Source organism: Hemibagrus wyckioides, linkage group LG11, assembly GCF_019097595.1.
Source record: "Hemibagrus wyckioides isolate EC202008001 linkage group LG11, SWU_Hwy_1.0, whole genome shotgun sequence".
NCBI lineage: Eukaryota > Metazoa > Chordata > Actinopteri > Siluriformes > Bagridae > Hemibagrus > Hemibagrus wyckioides.
Window position 1 is genome coordinate 27,101,963 of NC_080720.1, and position 20,917 is coordinate 27,122,879.

At 38.7% G+C, this 20,917-nt stretch overlaps 2 protein-coding genes across 3 annotated transcripts; one reads left to right on the top strand and one right to left on the bottom strand.

Moving 5' to 3' along the window:
- Positions 1–729: 729 nt before the first annotated feature.
- ntan1 (N-terminal asparagine amidase) lies at positions 730–8,506 on the bottom strand. 2 transcript variants are annotated; one of them, XM_058402597.1, is made up of 12 exons: positions 8,298–8,506; positions 8,104–8,206; positions 6,340–6,405; positions 6,148–6,256; positions 5,981–6,054; positions 5,817–5,870; positions 5,666–5,719; positions 5,392–5,489; positions 4,212–4,321; positions 2,053–4,129; positions 1,520–1,718; positions 730–1,437 (listed from the first exon to the last, which is right to left on the bottom strand). In XM_058402597.1, the coding sequence occupies exons 1-10, from the start codon at positions 8,376–8,378 to the stop codon at positions 3,943–3,945; spliced, it is 936 nt and encodes a 311-aa protein (XP_058258580.1). In that variant the 5' UTR covers positions 8,379–8,506; the 3' UTR covers positions 730–1,437; positions 1,520–1,718; positions 2,053–3,942. The 2 variants fall into 2 exon arrangements, with proteins under 2 accessions (XP_058258580.1, XP_058258583.1); XM_058402600.1 differs by having other exon boundaries at positions 4,208–4,321.
- A 1,414-nt stretch (positions 8,507–9,920) lies between these two features.
- Positions 9,921–20,357, top strand: ddx17 (DEAD-box helicase 17). The gene is made up of 13 exons (XM_058404240.1): positions 9,921–10,617; positions 11,799–11,955; positions 12,173–12,269; positions 12,649–12,782; positions 12,947–13,012; positions 13,207–13,348; positions 13,448–13,608; positions 13,924–14,096; positions 14,953–15,063; positions 15,345–15,406; positions 15,654–15,713; positions 18,781–19,011; positions 19,148–20,357. The coding sequence occupies exons 1-13, from the start codon at positions 10,556–10,558 to the stop codon at positions 19,690–19,692; spliced, it is 2,001 nt and encodes a 666-aa protein (XP_058260223.1). The 5' UTR covers positions 9,921–10,555; the 3' UTR covers positions 19,693–20,357.
- Positions 20,358–20,917: the final 560 nt, after the last annotated feature.

The following is a 20,917-nucleotide window of genomic DNA, read 5'->3' on the forward strand; positions in this document are numbered from 1 at the left end:
CAGTGGTAGAAATTGTAATTTGACCAGGCGAACATTTTCCCAGGCCACTGTCCAATTTCACTTTGGACAAAAACTGGAATTTGAGACGTGTATGTCTATATAAGAGCATAACATTAATACTACATAGTGGCTTCTATATGCAAACATACCTGATTTTTACCCCCCTGAATGATACTTATAACACAGAGACAGGCTCTTATATCCTCATACAACAAAAGTGTCTGAAATTAAAACAAATGTAATTTAGTTTCACTGAGTTATACACTGTCATATCATGACCTCCACAGAAAAGTGAAACCCTTAAAGTAGCTCAAGTTTAAGGGATAAAAAAATAAATTAAAAAAAAAAAAGGGGGAAAAGGGGAAAAATATGTTTATCATTAAACTGAATGGAGGTTATATTTAAATTAAATGTATTAAAAGGGTTTTTTTTGCAGTTTTTGCAGAGAGGTCTTTGGTACACCAGTTTTCTTTTTTCTCTCTGCTAATTCCTATTAATAAACCATAAGCAATATACAGTCTCAACATAGATTTGGCAAAAAGAACAATGGTGTTCTGCTATATAGGGATAAATAATTCAGTGCTCCATAACATGGCTAACACAGCACAGTGCTGCAGAAATCTCACATCTGATTGGTCAGAAATTGTAGATACTATTTTTTATAACAACACAACTCAGACAATAGTCGTCATGACATTAGTAATGACCCAATAGTAAGAGAAACAAATCAACACTTAAAAACAGTCTTATTTATTAATATATTTTTTGGCAGATATCTGTACGTAAGTCTGGCTGGTGATGGTAGAGAGTAAAAACAAGTAGAGAGAAAAACAAAGGTGATCATTCCAAGCACAGCTTTACCAAGATGACTATGACTATGACACAGCATTAAACAATGACTTAAATACACTTTTTTTTCTGTTAACTTTTTACATGCAAGGGAACGTGACATACTGTATACAAAGTACAAAATTAAACAAACACTAGACCTTGTTCTAAAAATGAAAAAATATAAAAAGAAAATAAACTTCCCCTTATTCCCATGTTAAACATTAAAAACAGTAATATGTGTAAATTTGGGGACAGCTAGCAGCTCTGAAATCTAATAGTGGTAAAAAAAAAAAAAAAGAAAAAAAAAGAAAAAAAGAAAAGAAAAACAAAACAGAAAAAAGTGCAGATTAAAATGGGTGAAATTTATACTTTAAGTATAAAGTAAAGAGATCAGTGAAAAAAAGTTTAGTGTTACTGAACATATGTCTTAATTTATATTGCAGCTAAAATTATGTTAAAAAATAATAATAAAAACTTAATAATAAACTTAAAATAAATTTACATTTTTAATGTCTTTAAACAAAAGTAGTAAATAATACATTTTTTCCCCCCATTTCCACTAAATTGTCTTCATCCTTCAAGTCACCAGAATCTCATTTTGTTTCACTGCAAATAAAAGACTGAATTTAGAAACAAATTCTATAACACTGACAAAAAATATTCCTTTGTAAAGGGAAATTACACTTACTATTAGGGCGATTCCCAGGAAGACTTTTAATTCTGTGCCTGAACATGTCTTCTTCTGCTTTAAGGAGGGCAATTTTTCCTCTAGGTGTCGGTGCCTGAGGTGTCGGTGACTTCTTCTGCTCCACTTCTCTGTGCATTTTTGCACAAATGGGGGGGTTTGGTTTTGGAGTCCGTGTGACCAGACCAGAAAATATCATAATCTTGACAGCAAAATAAAAGCAGAATTAGGATGGTGGGGTTTGTTTGTTTGTTTGTTTGTTTGTTTGTTTGCTGGTTGGTTGGTTTGATTTTCTGATCACCACAGTGTTACCTTGAAATGTGTTATGCAAATGGAAGTTACTGTAACTTTACATTGTCCATCTTGTAAGGGTTAAGTCACCGAATACATAAAAAAAACAAAACATGCTGAATCATCTGTTTGTCATTGCTCAATATAAAGCACTAAATCAATGTAAACTGCAAACTACAATTCAAATTAGAATCTGGATTATGTTTCTAATGTATGTTGCATTTAAAGGAAAAAGAAAAGCATACTTTACAATGCTGAAGCTTCAGCAATCTTCTCAGTCGTTATGTAAGTTCCTTGTGCTCACCAGTTTGGCCAAAATGGAGTCAAATAACTGTTTTTATTTCTCCTCCTGAGTCATCTGACATCCTACAGTCACTTAACTTCCTATAACAGCATAAAAGACCCTGAAAATACAAGTTTAAAGTTTAGATGAAGTTAATGTCCCAGTGTTGCAAATAGCTTAAACCAAATACATAAAGTAAATGTTACTATAATCGTAATAATTATATAATGATAATAATAAACTGTGCTTAGAAAGTTCTGGTATATTTCCATTTCAAATATTACATTGTATTGGAAAGCTGTATGTGTATTCTAATGCTTAGCCTATCCCTGCTATTTATTTCTAATTGTTTATGTACATTTTTTTAGCTTCACCATTACACTCAGGGTTAGGATGTTAACCAGGGATGATCAATGTTTGTTTTTTTACAGAGCAAAACAAAGGCTAGATAAGCTTGTCTCCAGTGATAACCTTTAATCATAGATTATATTACAGGTTAAAGCACAGGGTACTTCAAGTAGGTTGAAGTAACAATAGCTATTGCTCAAATTTAGGTAACATAAATATATTAGTATTATATTAGTAATATACACTGTCCAGGCATAACATAATGACTATGCCTAATGTTGTGTTGGTCCCCCTTTCACTACCAAAACAGCTCTGATTCGCCATGCACTGAGTATTCTGACACCTTTCTATCAGCAATCTGAGCAGCAGTAGCTTGTCTCTTGAACTGGATCACATGAGCCAGCCTTCGCTCCCCTCATGGATCAATAAGCCTTAGCCACCCATGACCCTGTCACTAGTTCACCACTGTTCCTTCCTTGGACCACTTTTGATAGATACTGACCACTGCAGACTGAGAACACCCCACAAGAGCTGCAGTTTTGGAGATGCAGTGGTCTAGCCATCACAATATGGCCCTTGTCAAACTCGCTCAAATCCTTACACTTGCCCCTTTTTCTCCTGCTTCTAACACATTAACATTGAGGACAAAATGTTCACTTGCTGTCTAATATATCCCTCTAACAGGTGCCATGATGAGGAGATCATCAGTCTTATTCCCATCAAGCTAAACCAACTTGATGACCCAGCATTTATAGTGTAATCTGTATGCCAAACTTACAGACAAGCGCATGGATGAGATGGATCGTTGCAAAATTGAAGAAGCAAACTGATAAACTAGTCCTTTAACAAAGGCATTTTTTGTCAGAACTGTGATTACACAATAGTTTTAGATGATTGAATGATGATGAATGATTTAGATACAGGTTTGTCCATACCTAAAACCCTCTAACCTTCCCCATGTGTTAGGTGCAGTAAAGGACTGTAAACAGGAAGCACCAAATTTCTTTAGATGTAAAGGTGTACAGTTAAGAACACTGTAATTTCAAGGTGAATGTTTATTACACTTTGTTTTGGTCTTTTTGAAGGATATACAGCATTTTATCTTCACATCTCATGAAGGAAACAAACAAAACTCTGGTCACACATCCATGGCATATTTATGATACACTATCAGAGGAAACAAAGTCACATAATATATTTTTTCATTACTGTACAACATTGTACACTGACAAGTCCAGCTTTAGGAGTCCATAATGGGGGATTTTTACTTCTGTACAGTCTCTAAAACTAATTGATGCATAACTAAAGATGATCCCATTTTTCCTCTCCAGTTTCATTTTTATGCTAATCCGAGTTTCTACCAAGCACCACTGATCTTCTTCAAGAGAAATGGATTGGCATGAAAGAGCAACATATACAGACACTTCTTGTAAAGGCCTTTGGTTGGGTCACAGTGATGTTGATGGTTAAGGGCAGAGATTAGATTTAAGGGCAGCAATCAGTGTTAAGGGCAGCGATCAGTCTTAAGGGCAGACACTCTCCCACTCTCCCTGCTCCGATCGCTGGAAGAGCTGAGGCTGGCCTCCGGGAAACAGAGCATCGGTGTTTGGGTGTTCCAGCAGGAAGCGGATCGTGGACTTAATGTGTTGGACAAAATGAGGTGGCTCAGCATAAGGTGATGTGGACAGGTACTGTTAGATGGAGAGATCATAATGTAAAAATTAGATTTATAGCTAAGGAATAATCAGTAAATTAAATTTTGTAGTTACCTGCAAAATTGTTTCGTCATCTTCATCCAACCAGAAGGCGATGTCTGTGCTCAGTGGCCACTTGCATGGTCCAATCTTCACCTGCTCTTTACTACAGTCATACACCTCGGCTAACTGGTAAAATTCAAGTGTTATTTCTATTAATATTTGACTGCAAAAATTATATACATCACAATGATTTTAAATACATACACCAGAGAATGGACAAAAATGTGATTTTTTTTTAAAGGAAGCATGATATCAAACCAGGCTTATTTTTTATTCAAATTATTGAGTAAAATTATGTGCACATACTGTTTTTTTCCCCATAGGCCAAACTGAACAAAAAAATCCTGCCTTATTTGCAAAAGTTTCAGCAATACTGATTTTCTGTGCACTCACATACCTACGATGATAAATTCCAACCTGTTATGAAATAACCGAACATACTCACACTATTTATATTTAATGAGTGGAGAAAAAAAAAATGAAAACACACCACGTGCTAAACTTTTCCAGTAGTGCAGCTCAGCCACTGCAGAATTCTAGATACCAGATTACACACACTACCTCTTCCTGCTTTCATAGGGCACCATTACTTTTGTCCTAATTAAACAGCTTTCCTCATTTTTATTTATTTATTAATAGCTTTTTTTATTTTATTAAGTCATTAAATAAAATTCAGTCATGATGAAATTACATGTACGTGTAGTTATAAATAAATAACCTGTTTAAACTTGACAGTATAAAGAGTATAGAAACCTGCAGTCAAACATTGCCAATTATTCAGTTTAAAGTCCTTCAAGGTTTCAATTATTATGGTGTGTGTCATCTTATAGAAATTGACTGACATTTATTATTAATTAATTATGTCATTTTAAATAATAATAATAATAATAATAATAATAATAATAATAATAATAACATCATGATTTCTTAGAGGATGGAAACATTTTTCTTTTAGGGTGTTTAAATTGTGGTTAATGTTCCTGAAACTGATTTTTGAATAAATATATCCATTCCCAGTTTGATATACAAGTCCCCATTGATTGTACATAAACAGAAGACAACATTTGCCTAAATTAGAAAATATAGCACATAGGTCCCATTACTGTGTGTTTTTGCTGGAAGCAAAACAAAAGTTATAGTTATAGAAAAATATGTACGTATTTAAATGACAAAATCTGCTCCAGTTGTGTTGTTACCTGTCCACCTGTGAAGCTACGAGCAGACCTCAAATCCTCAGCAGGGCCTTTGTGTGGAAACACAGCTGGGAAAACCTCACCCGTTTTAACATTCACACCTCACAAACACACACACACAAACACACACACACACACTTACTGTATATATCAGTATCACAGGTTTAATTGTTCTGTTTTGTGCTGTGGCATATTACACAGTGCATTCTGTTAAAATGTCTAATAAATTGGTGTCTATACATAATGTTTAGCTTGGTCAGAGATTAATCTATGTTACCTATTCCATAGATAATTGGTCTGTGAATCCCGTCTGTCACAACATCATTCATATCTATGAAACACAGAACAACAGGCTGTCAATCAGCATAAGTGTTATGAGGATGTGACAAAAAAAAATATGCCAGCATGTACATGTGCTTCCAAATTACCAGTAATGCAGCAAGTTTCTAGGTGAACTTCTTCCTTTTGTTTCTGAAACGCTGCTGCAAAATAAAAACACTCGATTCATACAAACCGACAGGCATATTTAATAACTTGGCAAAATTTTAATTATTGTATGTAAACTCTGATTTAGTGCTTTCATTTCCCATACCTAAAATTTCACGGCTGAGCTTATGCGACGTCTTCCTGTCATCATCAAACCCTCCAACGAGATGAAGCTCTAACCTGAATGAAAAAATTATACATATTATATGATATATAACCATGTCACTGAGAATAACAAATCAATATGTTGTGGTTTCAAAAAAAAAGTCTCACCTGCCTGCTTTAGCTGAGTTGCTTAATGCTGTGACAGCATTAACTACGAGAGGAACTTCAGTCCACGTGCTTGAGCCGTCCAGGTGAGCCAGACAGGTCGCTCCATTTCCTTTAAAGTGGAAATGATACTGCCGCAAAGACATTATGTTAAAAAATATTCATTTGAAAGAGAGTAAAGGGACTCATTGTTACCGGTATGTCGCAGGACTACTAAGTGACACGTTGTTGCATCCTCAGAGCCAATAACTGAAACAGAGCCTGCGGAAAGAAGCACATTTAATGTTATACAGTAAAATATCAGTACTGTTAGTCTGAGCATTTCAGTATTACAGATCAGCTTTGGTTTGGCAAAAATAAATCTTACTTATACCTCCACTTTAACCAAATAAAGTCAATCAGTCAAATCATGTTTTGGCTTTCTTTCTTTCTTCATACTGGAGCTGTATTCATAATTTCTGCATACATCTCCATAAAACTACATTATTTTATTTTTTTTAATCCGTAATTTCACACTGTTTAGGACTGTAGCCTGTATAAATGTACTACCTGTCAAAGTGGGGCTAAGGCATCCTGAACATCATTCATTCTGACACATTATCTAGTATAGTAATATTAAGTATAATTTTGTCCACCCCTGGTCTTTGACTTCATCGGTTAACCATCGGTTCATGGTTAGTTTTGGGCTCTTTGTTATGAAATACACCCATCTACTTCCTTATTAATTTGGTGGACACCTGACCATCACACCTATATCAACATGTATTGTTTTCTGAACCGCTTGTTTGCCACAAGGGTCACAGGCCACCTGGAGCTTATCCCAGGGAATTCAGGGCACAAGACAGGGTATTCCCTGAATGGGGTACCAGTCCATCACGTAGCTTTTACATACATATACTATATTGCCAAAAGTTTTGGGACAGCCCTCCAAATAATTGAATTCAGGTGTTGTTTTCAGGGGTTGGACTTGGCCCCTTAGTTCCAGTGAAAGGAACTCTTAATGCTTCAGCATACCAAGATATTTTGGACAATTTCATGCTTCTAACTTTGTGGGAACAGTTTGGGGATGACCCCTTCCTGTTCCAACATGACTGTGCACCAGTGCAGAAAGCAAGGTCCATAAAGACATGGATGAGTGAGTTTGGTGTGGAGGAACTTGACTGGCCTGCACACAACCTGATAGAACACCTTTGGGATGAATTAGAGCGAAGACTGCGAGCCAGGCCAAAACTGGGACATCTGCCTTTACATGCACATGAATGTAATATTGAGTTGGCCCTCTCCTCTTCTGGAAAAGGCTTTCCACAAGGTTTAAGAGTGTGTTTATGCAAATTTTTGACCATTCCACTAGAAGCCCCTTTTGTGAGGTCAGGTACTGATGTTGGACGAGAATTCCTGGCTCACAGTCTCTGCTTGTATTCAACCCAAAGGCTTTCTATCAGGTTGAGGTCAGGTCTCTGTGAAGTTCCTCCACACCAAACTCGTTCATCCATGTCTTTATGGACCTTGCTTCGTGCACTGGTGTGCAGTCATGTTGGAACAGGAAGGGGTCATCCCCAAACTGTTCCCACAAAGTTAGGAGCATGAAATTGTCCAGAATGTCTTAGAATGCTGAAGCATTAAGAGTTCCTTTCACTGGAACTAAGGGGCTTGTGTTCACCTGAATTCAATGACTTGGAGGGGTGTCCCAAAACCTTTGGCAATATATTGCATACACAAATTACAGATGCTAATCAGCCAACCAAGCATGTTTAGACTGGGGAGGAAACCCCTGAAAAACAGGGATGACATGCAAACTCCACACACACACACACACACACACACACATGGCAGATGCAGAACCCCTAACCCTGCAGGTGCGAGGCCAGGGTTCTAACCACTAAGCATAATTCTATGAAATATTTCTAGTAAAATAAGTCATGCAGAAGCAGATGTACATCAAGATCCATTAAGACTCACCGTCTGCTGGCGTTGTGGCCGCATATTCCCTCTGTTGAACATACAGCAGGCACTTTGGGTCCACTGTCACAAGGGGTTTGGAGTGAAATGTTTTGGCATTTTCCTGCACGAAACACAAAACCGTATAGATCTCATATATTAATAATATCGCTTAGAAACTCCTTAATGAACACAGGCCTGGCCACAGCACTCACCTTTAAATGGGAATATTTCGTGAATAATTCGGTCGTTGATATCACGCGGTCGATTTGTTTGTTTTGAGTCAGGAGTGGCATTTTATCCTTTCACCTACAAATATGAGGAAATGTCTTTTTATTATCAGATATATTATTTTGAGATCTGTGCAGCGGGACTCTCCGCCTGTCAGCACACATGCACTTCCTGTTTTTACACCACACCCCTCCATCGGTCAGCGGCTGCGCTCCAATCCTCTCATGTGATGGCTAATAAGTGCCCTTAGAAGGTGCTGTAGGTATCTGCACGCGGGCCAGGTCATGGACGCGATTTGGAACACGTGCATTTGTACTATAATCTTTTTCATATTTATTTAGCAGTACTACAACTGCAACGTACTGGACTACAGCTGATATCCAAGTATTACATTTTATTTCAAGCAAAATGAACAGAAATGTTTTCTTAATTTCTAATGGTTGTTTATCTTAATCGGTATATTTCACATTTAGGCAGTGTGGTCTAACATTTTTTTGTACAGTAAAGCACCCTGTTATTGTCATCTAAAAACAAACAAACTAATAAACAAACCAATATCCAGTCAACAAAATATTATTTATTAATAACATACCCTGTCAAAGAATTGCTTTTCATTCATATCCCTCAGGGCTCTGTGCTCAGCCCACTGCTGTTCACTCTGCTCACTCACAATTGTGCAGCAATGCACAGCTCGAACCACATCATCACGTTCACCGATGACACGACCGTGCTGGGTCTCATCAGCAAGAATGACGAGAAGTTTTTTTTTTTTTTTTAAACAAATATTTAAGTATTTGAAATATCTTGTCAGCTTTCTAGGCTTTCGACAGCTGGAGCATGGGAAACCCCAGTGCTAACATGAACCTTAGACCCCTTGGCCACTACCAGGTTAACAGGTTCCCTTCCTCCAAAGCACAGCTCCTGGAAAAAAAAAATCCTGAAAGCAATACAGGAAGAGAGAGAAAGTAAGGATTGTGCTAAGGTAAGATAGTGATCCTTCTGACTATGCGTCAAGGCTTTCACCATTTTGCTTGGTCAGTCTTCACTATGATCCTAAGAGAAGGTGGATATGAATGGAGGAGAAGATTGATTCATCTGAGGTTTTGAGTTTATCAGAGAGACGGGACCAAACATCCCAAGCCATGTCTATATAATGCATCAACAGTGATGAGGAAATGGAGAGGAAGTTGTTTTTTGATCACTATCAAATGTAAACCGTTACATTCAAATCAGCCATCAACAGACATGTTCAAGACTAATATTAACTATAAAATTATTATACAATTATTATTATTTCAACATGAATGTGGTGTGGTTCTTTGTACTCCAAAAAAGCTTTGATTTCCAAGAAATGAACATAGTGTACAACAACAACAATAAAAAAAATAAAAACACAAATATTTCATATACACATCATTCATTTAAAAAATCATTTAGAAGTTTTCAGAAATCTGTAAATATAAGTCTGAATAAGATACAAGGTGAAATGCATAAAACAGAAAAGAAAAATGAACAAAATACATAAATATCGTATACAACAAATCGGGTCGTATTTGTGCAAGACCAAGAACGTATTTGTGTTAGACCTGGCAACCCTGACAGCCGCTCTAATCAGTAGTGTTTGTAGGAGGAGAGAGTGTACAAGGCCTACATCCAAACTGCTCGCGCTTCGTCTAATTCATCGAGTCGGCTGTGTTTTATACACAAAAACAATATTTGACTAATTTATTTTTTATTAGTTTTGCATTCTTCTCCAAGTGTGGCATTAAAAATCGCTGCATTTCTGTTAAATTTGAGGTCTTTCGTGTGCGCGTGTTGTTCGGTGGTTTGAAAACTAGCCAAGCTAGCTTCTTAGCTAGCAAAACAAACAAACAAACAAGAAAGACGAGCTTTCAGTTTAAACACGTTCTTAGACACGTTTATAAGTGTTTACTTGGGGTATTTCTTGATTAAAGCGAGTGTGTCTATTCAAGTAAGTTGTTAATAGGACAAATGTCATTGTATGCTATTTTGTTTTTGCTTTAGCTGAATAGCTAATTAGATAACGCTCAGCAGCTGCGGCTTGTCTGTGCAAAACATTTAGTTGGTGAAGTAAAGGTAAACTACAGTAGAGTGTAGTTTACAGTTTAGTTTAATCCCTTAAGCATAATTTGTTTGCAGAGTGTACGACAGAAATTGTAGTTTAACCACAAAATCATAATTTTACGTTTAAAAAAACCCTAAGTAAACAACGATAACAAAAATGAGAGGCAGCTCTTCGTACGGGGACAGAGACCGGGACAGAGACCGTGGACGGGACAGAGGGTGAGGACTTTATTTCAATATTCCATTAAATTAATGTTTAGTTTTAATGTTTAGTATTAAATTTTCTCTTGTGTAATATGATGATTAATAAACATGGACTGCTGATCTCTTAAACATATGACGATCAAATATTACGTCATTAGATATAAGAGCCATTCAGGTAGCGGTATTAGAATTCAGGCCATGTATTGACTCGTACTGAGATAGACTTCTGATTTATAAACTGATAAATCTTGCTCGGGATTGATTGGCTTGTTTTGGTTTGTTCAAACAAAGCTACGCTATATTGCCAAAAGTTTTGGGACACCCCTCCAAATCATTGGCCTGCACAGAGTCCAAACCTCAACCTGATAAAACACTTGGTGTGAATTAGAGCGGAGACTGTGAGCCAGGCCTTCACCTTCAACATCAGTGCCTGACCACACAAATGCGCTTTGAGAGAAATGGTCAAAAAATTTCCCATAAACCTTCCCAGAAGAGTTGAAGCTGTTATAGCTGTAAAAGGCGGTCCAACTCAATATTACATTCATGTGCATGTAAAGGCAGATGTCCCAGTTTTGGCCTGGTTCACAGTCTCCGCTCTAATTCATCCCAAATGTGTTCTGTCGGGTTGAGATCAGGACTCTGCCCAGGCCAGTCAAGTTCCTCCACACCAAACTCACTCATCCATGTCTTTATGGACCTTGCTTTGTCCACTGGTGTGCAGTCATGTTGGAACAGGAAGGGGTCATCCCCAAACTGTTCCCACAAAGTTTGGAGCATGAAAATATCTTGGTATGCTGAAGCATTAAGAGTTCCTTTCACTGGAACTAAGGCACCAGGCCCAACCCCTGAAACAACAACATCTGAATTCAATGATTTGGAGGGGTGTCCCAAAACTTTTGGCAATATAGTATGGCTAAAGACTAGCACTGTTCAAAAATCGGCATAGAGATATGTAAAGGTACAAACAGTAAGTAGAAGTTTTATCATTATTTTGATAACATTCCAGATGCAATTCTTTATCATTGGTTTGTGTTGGGCCACCACAACAGTCCCATAAGTAGTCACCTAAACCTAGCTGATCTTGATTATTTCTGATGCATTTCATAAATCAATCCTATAATTGTTAAACCATATAATTAAGGAATTCCATTGCAGTAAAGGTGGTAAATTATTTGCTTTGTTGTCGTGCCCTCCAGGCCCCGCTTTGGGTCTAGCCGTGGAGGTCCGCCTCCTCCTAAGAAGTTTGGGAACCCTGGAGACCGGCTAAGGAAGAAGAAATGGGACCTTAGTGAGCTGCCCAAATTTGAGAAAAACTTCTACAGCGAGCACCCAGAGATCCAGCGCATGAGTCAGGTGGGAAATGGCATAATGCTCCCTTCTGGTTTACTTAACTTTTTGGACTATTAAGTATGCTTTGAGGCAGTTCCCACATGCAGTCTTTATGCTCTCTATGCTACTACCTTTGGTGCTGCCACCTAGCGAGTGTGAAGAGGAAATATCACAGGAATGTACGTCCCAGAAGTTTATATTAGTAATGTGTCCAATTGTTCTTTACTCTTTTGTTTTACAGTATGAGGTAGAAGAGTTTCGCAGAAAGAAAGAGATCACTGTCAGGGGCTCTGGGTGCCCGAAGCCGGTGCCAAACTTCCACCAGGCACAGTTTCCTCGTGAGTATCTCACCATTACAGAGATCACAGGCACCTTTACAGTACTGCAAATGTAGTGTAAAAAGTTTTAGATAAAAGAATAAAATCTGTTTTACTATTGTTTATTGTATCTTTTATTTGTAATCATGTTCAAATTGCATTTATTTGTGAAGATTAGATTAAGCAGACAGGCAAATACTATTGCCTCATAAAATGTGTTCATCATGCAGGACTTGAAACATATATGATTTGCAGAAAAACACTTAAGTCAATTAACACACTACTGACTTGCATTATGAGTTGCGGTGATGAAATTCATGCACCTGTTATTTGACGTTATCAAGTATTTTTTAAAATTTATAATGAATTTGCAAAATGGGCATGTGCTTGTGTATTGTAGAATATGTGATGGATGTACTGCTGCAGCAAAATTTCAAGGAGCCCACAGCCATTCAAGCACAGGGCTTCCCATTGGCTCTCAGCGGCAGGGACATGGTGGGCATTGCACAGACTGGATCTGGCAAAACACTTGCCGTAAGTACCTGCTCCTTCACTGCAAGCTGGAAAGAAAACACACAAAAGAGTGCTGGTGGAAAAACACTCAGTGGCTGAGTGCATGAAAATAAATTGAACCCAGAATATCCAGACTGTTTGTATTATGTCAAAGAAATTAACTGATGATTCCTTTCTTCCCACAGTATCTACTTCCAGCCATTGTGCACATCAACCACCAGCCATACTTGGAGAGGGGAGATGGACCCATTGTGAGTGTTTCTGTTTATTTTAGCATTTATCTGTTATTAGCAATAGTCTCTTAGTAAATATTTATACTTATTCAGACTCCTTGCCTCGTTCAGTGTTTACTGTTGGTAGTTTAATGGTGGTATTAATTTTAATTCGTAATAGAATGGCTCCCAAATACGAACTCTGTTTCTTAATCCCCTCTTGTTCTCTTCAGTGTCTGGTTCTAGCTCCAACACGTGAACTGGCACAGCAGGTGCAGCAGGTAGCGTATGATTATGGCAAGTCTTCCCGAATCAAGAGCACCTGTGTGTATGGAGGAGCCCCTAAGGGTCCACAGATCAGAGACTTGGAAAGAGGTGAGCACAGATACCTGCAGTGTGTTGAGCATTGAGGTACAGGTGGTCTTGTACAGTACAGTCTGATTTGGAATTGAACTCTGCTACTGTTTTCTGCAGGTGTTGAGATTTGCATTGCCACCCCTGGTCGTCTGATCGACTTCCTGGAGGCAGGGAAGACGAACCTGCGTAGATGCACCTACCTTGTACTGGATGAGGCAGACCGCATGCTTGACATGGGCTTCGAGCCACAGATCCGCAAAATTGTAGATCAGATTCGGGTAAGCCATTCATTTCAAATGTTGGTAGTAAAGGAGCCTGTGAGTGAACCTTATATTCTGGAATCCCCCACCCTTCACATTAAATATACTCTCGTTACAAATGCTGTAGACATGGACCTGCTCTATAATGTCTTGCATTTATACTGTCATTATTCTGTGTTCTGGTTTTGTTAATAATTTATAAATAATTTATTACATTCTTATAATACCAAAATTATAGAGTATATTTCGAATGATAAGGTTGCAGATAGATCTGCTTTTGCCAGCTGGCTATAGAATAGTCTATCTGTCTCTGTCTCTGACTGCCCTTTACAGCCGGACAGGCAGACATTGATGTGGAGCGCTACCTGGCCCAAAGAGGTGCGTCAGCTGGCAGAAGACTTTCTTCATGATTACATCCAAATTAATATCGGTGCCCTGGAGCTCAGCGCCAACCACAACATCCTGCAGATTGTGGACGTCTGTATGGAGAACGAGAAGGACAATAAGTGAGAAGTGTTCATTTTCCTATTAATTTGGCTATGAAATATATATCTCGCCAAACTCATCGAGCACTTTATTAAGAACACTATACTGTTCTGTTGGATTTGGTGTCTATTGGATTCAGATTGGCCACTCATTGTCATGTTCATGAAATCAGTTTGAGATGACTTTTTACTTTGTGACATTGTCCCTTTATTCTGGAAGTATCCATTAGAAGATGGGTAAATTGTGGCCATGATGGGATGCCGCATGGTTGGCAACAATACTCACAATAACTGCACCGTTATCGCACATTCTCTTGTTAAGCTCACAGCGACAACTCAGTATGAGCTAATATGGGTCACCTGAATGAGATATGGATCTGTCCTGATGATATCAAAGTTAGAAAAGCATGCATGAGTCAAAAACAATAGGTATGTTGTGCTGAAATTTTCAGAGTTGGAGAAAAACATCAAAATCCGGACAGGAATTAAATGAGGGCGCCTCCCTTTATAAAATTATAAATGTCTGAAAAGGGTTTGTCATCTGAAGGCATGTTTTAAATTAATTACATATAATATTAAATGACCAGCTTTTGTGAACATACAGAAAAAAATAAGTTGTTATGCAAATTAAGTATGTCTACTTGATGATCCCCAAACAAGAAGTCAGTGGGGCTTTAAAAGAGCCATTGCCGTTCCCTCATTTGTAGTTGACTAACAAAATCCCATCATTTGGCTGTGAACTCCAGGACAGTGCTGACTCATTGCCAGTTGAGGACAGTGCTTAATGCTGTGGAAGAGACAAACTGAATGTTACCCCCACCCCCAATGTGCTATGAGAAGTGTGGAATCTTATTGCATCTCGTCTCTTTCTGCACAGGCTGATTCAGCTGATGGAGGAAATAATGGCGGAGAAGGAGAACAAGACCATAATTTTTGTTGAGACAAAGAAACGCTGTGATGAGCTGACTCGCAGGATGAGGAGAGATGGGTAAGCTTATGCTAGTAGAGCAGAAAAGTAGGGCTGAAACAAAAATAGTAAATCAGCAGTTACTACAAGCGCTGTGTGACTTTAACACCCAAATTGTTGTATCATGTATCTTATAAACATGTTATCTGTTTGATTGATTCATATATATATATATATATATATATATATATATATATATATCCATATCCATATCCATATCCATATAGAGGGGGGAAAAAAAGCCATGTGACACATTAACCATGTCTTAAAACACTTGTTCAACGTGTGTTCTGTCTGTGTAGATGGCCAGCAATGTGCATTCATGGTGATAAAAGTCAGCCAGAGAGAGACTGGGTCCTTTCAGGTAATGATTTAAGGAATTTCCAGCATGTCTTAATTAGTATTAGAGCTGTGCAATCAGGTAGGTTTCCACCAAAAAAAAAAGGAACCTAAAGTTCCCGAGTTTGTGAAAAGGTTCCTATAGTGGAAGCCTGCATAATTAAAGCTCTCAGTTTACATGAGGAAACCATTAAAGGGTGTACATGTATGTATGAGTGTGGTTGTATGAAAGCATGGCTGTGTGTACTCAGTACCTCTCTTCTGGTTTTCAGAGTTCCGCAGCGGTAAAGCTCCCATCCTTATAGCTACTGACGTCGCCTCACGTGGGCTGGGTATGTGCTCATATTAGAGGGAGATTTTTACAGAATCCCTGTAATTACACGCACGTGCATACACAAATTCCCTACATTTATGATGAAATCACATTTCACTCCAACAGTATTGTAGATTTATTTGTGAGATGTTTGCTATTTTATATTTTCCCTTCCTGTGTCTGAAAAATGCCCCTCGGGAACAATTCTGAAGCCTCCTTTTGTGACTCCGATATGGTTATTTTTATCACTGGTCTTTTTGTCAACTAGAACAATTCTCCCCCCCCCCCCCTGTCTCTCTTCCTCTTCTTATTCTCCAAACCCCTAATGCTTTAATGTGCACTGTCTATAGTTTGTGTCCTTTTATGCTCTTTTCCAGTTGTGCCATTTAAAAAAAAAAAAAAAGAAAAGAAAAAGTGGCAGTCAGTAAATTCGGATGTCCAAGAGCCTTGTGGAAGACCAGATTGCTGGATCATTCTGTAGTTTACAACCCCCAAGCCATCATTTGCACATTAAGCCTTATTGTCTGTTTCTTGTTACTGCTGTTAAACAAACAACAAAACGTTCTTCAAAAACGGGGCTCGCTGGCTCACTGTTGACCCTAATACGGACCTGGGGGAGATGTTGGGCTTCCTTTGTCTTCCCTGGGTCTTAATACCAGTCTCCTTCTTGACCTGCATCCAAATATCCTATGAAGTAACAAAGGTCAAGTCCAAATGCTGCAGATGATCAATGGTTTGTTTTCTAGACCTCTTTTACCTGTTGACTGCGAGTCATGAGCTTTGAATCAGGTGTATTATTTGTGTCTGTTTTTTATGGAGAACCCTGATTTGAAGAAGAGGAAGTGGGTTGTGTTGAGTTGCCAGATCCACAGTACGTCTCACTCTTTCATTGTTCTCTCTCCCCCCCTCAGGCTTTTTGAACTCCCTAAATGGCAACTCAGGCAGGCTGTGCTAAATTGGTACAGCAGCTGCCATCTACCATGTAAGCAGAGCCCTGTGAGGCGCTAGCACAGAGCCTGATCTGGATAAACTCACTCCTCAACTTCTTCTGGAAGCCTCCGCTTCAAGACTGCAGAATCTTAGAACTGGACTGCAGCATTATAACCGGGGGTCTTCAGGACTGTGGCATCTCTCATAACCTTTTAAATCTGCCCTTGATTGGACCACAAATTTTTATGGTTAAAGCATTATGAATGTAATTGGCCGAATAAAAAAAAAAACAACAAAAAAACACGGGACACCAAAAAAAAAAAAAAAATCAGTTAATCAAAATACACGATGCCATGGCCCTTTTGGATATGTTAGGATAAGACACATGTTAAGTTTGACCTGGGCTTGCTCCAGGACAGATGGAGAGGGAGAAAGACAAAATGCTGAGAGAGAAAGAGAGGGAGAAAGTTGAGTGCTGGATCCAGTCCGGTCCGGTTTGTGGAGGCCCTGCAACCCGGCGAGAGAGAAAGAACTGGAGAGGAGCCGGTTCTGCTCCCGCCAGGCGTTGCTGGTGTCGTGCCAAGGGTGAAGGGGGGGCAGCAGAACGTGTGAGCCCACATATACCTCTTCCTCTCGGGCCTCTCCACTGGACCTGGGACTGATCTCAGTCAAGACTAACCTAACATAGGGTAAGTATCTGACCATGCCCCCAATAATGACAGCTTTGGTGCAAGACTTAGTCACTTCTATATCTCCTATTTTTTTTTTTTTTATTCTAAGTTTTCTTTTGTTTTTACCTTTTACACAGTAATACATTTATCCTTTAAGCAAAGTTTGATCCTGTTTACACTTGGTCATTTCATTCATCATGTTTCTGGATTAGATCCTGATTGAATACCTGTGGTGAAAGCTCAAAATTCTAGACTTAAGGTTATCAGGATTGATCATTTATGACCGTTTCATGTATAGCGTATGCAAATCAGCTCAAAACACTTAATTTGTTTGCTTTCTCATTCTGTGCTGTAGTTAAGTTGTACTTTTGCATGGAGTTTATTTATTTATTTAACTACCTTTCAAGTCAGCTTTTAGCTACTACTTTTGCACAAAGCTTTCACATGGCACTTCTCTTAGTTGCAGTCATTATATTCGTTAACGTGGCCCATGTATTAATTTGGAAGACGATCAGAACAGATTTTGAATGTGTTGTGCAACAGTTTAGCATCTGTTGGGACTGGTTTTAGTTGTGTGGCTTGGAAAAATTTGCATATTTACACCTAGCTAAAATGTGTATCAGCCTCCAGAAGTAGTTTGTGTGATGTAATTCAAATCAATCTTATGTTTTTTAAATGAATTGTGTGGATAATCCCTATCCAGATACAATCATAATATGATATGAGAATGACCAGGTATAAAGGGGTCAGATAGACCTGACATGAACATGTATATTAGGCCCACATGTTAGATTATTTGCTAATTTTTAGACATCACCCATGTGCGAAGCTGTCAGCCACTGCCCTCAGCCAAAGGAGACTGTACTCGATAGGGTCACTAACAGTGTTGTCTGAGCCACCTCTACCTTTGTAATGAGAAACAGACTTTTCAAAGAGTTGGTAATTCACTTGGATGTTCCAAATCTTCCTCTATCTGTGTATCTTTTAAAGCATTTATTAACCTGTTATTGAAAATGAAGCTTTAAATTGATGATTAATTTGCACATTCAGTTAGAAAAATTTGTCTAATATTAATTCCAATTAACCTTAATGCCTAAAGTGTAGGGTGAAGGAAATTGAATTAATGTTTTCTAAATATTCAACATAGAGAAAATGCTTATGATGTATTTTGTCCGTAAAGGCAGTTTGCTATCATGGTTTATTCCTGCAAAAAAAGAAAGTGTACTTAATAAAGCTATTGAAACTATTTTTAATGTAGCAGGTAAGTCCCATTAGCTTGTAGTTTTTTTTTGGAAAGGCCACCAATAACTAAGGTATGTTGCACACTGTTAATCTGTAATACTGTACAAAAAATTAGTACGACTATAGATTGAAAGTTCACGCCACTAAAAAAAAGTAATAATTCTTATTTCCACTATTTTTTTTTTCCTCTGATAATCTTTTAACACCTTTACACTTATTCATTGCCCATTACACGCTTTAAAGATGTGGAAGATGTGAAGTTCGTCATTAACTACGACTACCCGAACTCTTCGGAGGATTATGTGCACCGCATCGGGCGTACTGCCCGGAGCACCAACAAAGGCACAGCCTACACGTTCTTCACACCTGGGAACCTGCGTCAGGCCCGTGACCTGGTACGGGTCCTAGAGGAGGCCCGACAGGCCATCAACCCCAAACTCCTGCAGCTGGTCGACTCTGGACGTGGGTCAGGAGGTGAGCACTAGAAAAGCTGACAGATTTGTATAAAGTTGGTTTGAAATGCAGAATTTTTTACTGAATCTTGTTTGTATTTAGTGTGGCTGAGCTTGGTTGTCTTAAATAAGTTTATTGAAACCAATGCATTATTTAGGAGGAAGGATGCGTTACCGTGGCTCCAGCTCAAACAACCCGAACCTGATGTACCAGGATGAGTGTGAAAGGCGCATGCGCTCCGTCGGCGGAAGTGGCGGGAACAGTAACAAGGACGGCCGGGGAGGCAGCAGCTACAGCCGAGATGGTCGCTCAAGCCATGATGACAGATCATCCACCTCGTCTTCGTACCGAGATCGCAGCCGTGATGGGCGGAATAACTACAGCTCAGGCGATCAGTACCAGAGCTACAACAGCAGCGGAGCAGGAGGGTACAGCTCAAGGCCGGGTGGAGTTTCACAGTCAGGTGGTGGTAGCAATAGTGGCTCAGGAGGGCAGCAAAATCAGTCAGGACCACCACAGGGCCCATTTAATCAGGGTCCTCCTCCACCACCACAGTCTGGGACCGGACCAGGACCACAGCCCCTGATGGCCCAGCAGTTTGCCCCACCTCCACCACCCCAGCCCATGATGGGATTTATGGGTCCGGGACAGTATTCGTTCGGTCCCCCTCCACCACCCCCTCCTCAGCAGCAGCGAAAGTAAAACTTTTTATTTAAAAGAGAAGTCAGATTGTGTCATATCCATCAAGTAGTGGTATTTAATCATTCCTGACCCACTACCAGAGTGAAGAAAGTTCAGTAGAGTTCAGTGTTCGTCTCTATCCGTAGACCTTTCCTTCCTCTCTGTTTTAAAGAAGTGTTTTGATGTGACATTTTGAGCAGGCCTGTCATTCAGTGATTGTGGAGGCAAGGACTATACCTACTGAATTCTCTGTTCATCTATACACTGATGTGTCTGCTATATATAAATCTCTTGCTCTTTGTCTGTGGAACTGCTAAGTGGAACATCTTTTAATCATTCACGGACTGAGATTCGAGTTTGCGTAGAGGAGAAAATCATTTACCAGAACTAGGCTAATGATTTATTATGTTGCTTTTCATTTAACAGCTTTTACTTTTATAGCTTTCCCCTCTGGGTAATTGAGTTTTATTGTTCTCCACTATAATGTATAATCCTTTCTCTTTCTAGCTCATTTAGGCCTGTTATTTCTGTTAGCAGTAGGAGTACAGATCACGTTTTGATGGCAACCATTTTTGTGAACATGCTAGTTGTGTACAGTAGGTTGAATAAGCTAGCCTGGGATTTGTATCCTGTTTTGATGATTTCTACAGTTTCATTTTTAATAAAGGGGGTTGACCTAAAAAAAAGTCTTTACTGTGTTTTAATCACTTTATATTTAAACAATTCTTTACAAACTAATCTACTTTTAATGACATGTCATTTACCAAGCTAAGGAAATGGGTGTGCTTAAGGCGAGGTGTTTAGGGGCATGTGTATAAAAAAAAATGAAACAAAAGATTTCCAGGACAGGGTTTTAACACTTCCACTTATTTAGGTCATCAGATGTATAGAAAACACGGATTAAGGGGTACTCTAGGATAAGGATTGGGAACCTGTGCTTTAAGTGGACCTAATCACTCCACTTTGCTCTTGAATGAGTGCAAATATGTGTGCACATGGTCCCTTAAACTTTGAGGACATGGGGAAAAAAAATCCATATTTAAACCCCCAAGAAAAAGAATAACTTTATTTCCCTTAAATACATATTTGCACTACTCCGTTCTCTTCCATACTTATTTGTTCTTTGTAGTTTTTTTCATTTTTGGCAAATGTACATAATTGCAATACGTATACTATTTACAATCAATCGGACTCGGGAAGAAATCGGGGTGGCGAGTATGACTTCAGGCCGGAGGTGTAAGCCTGG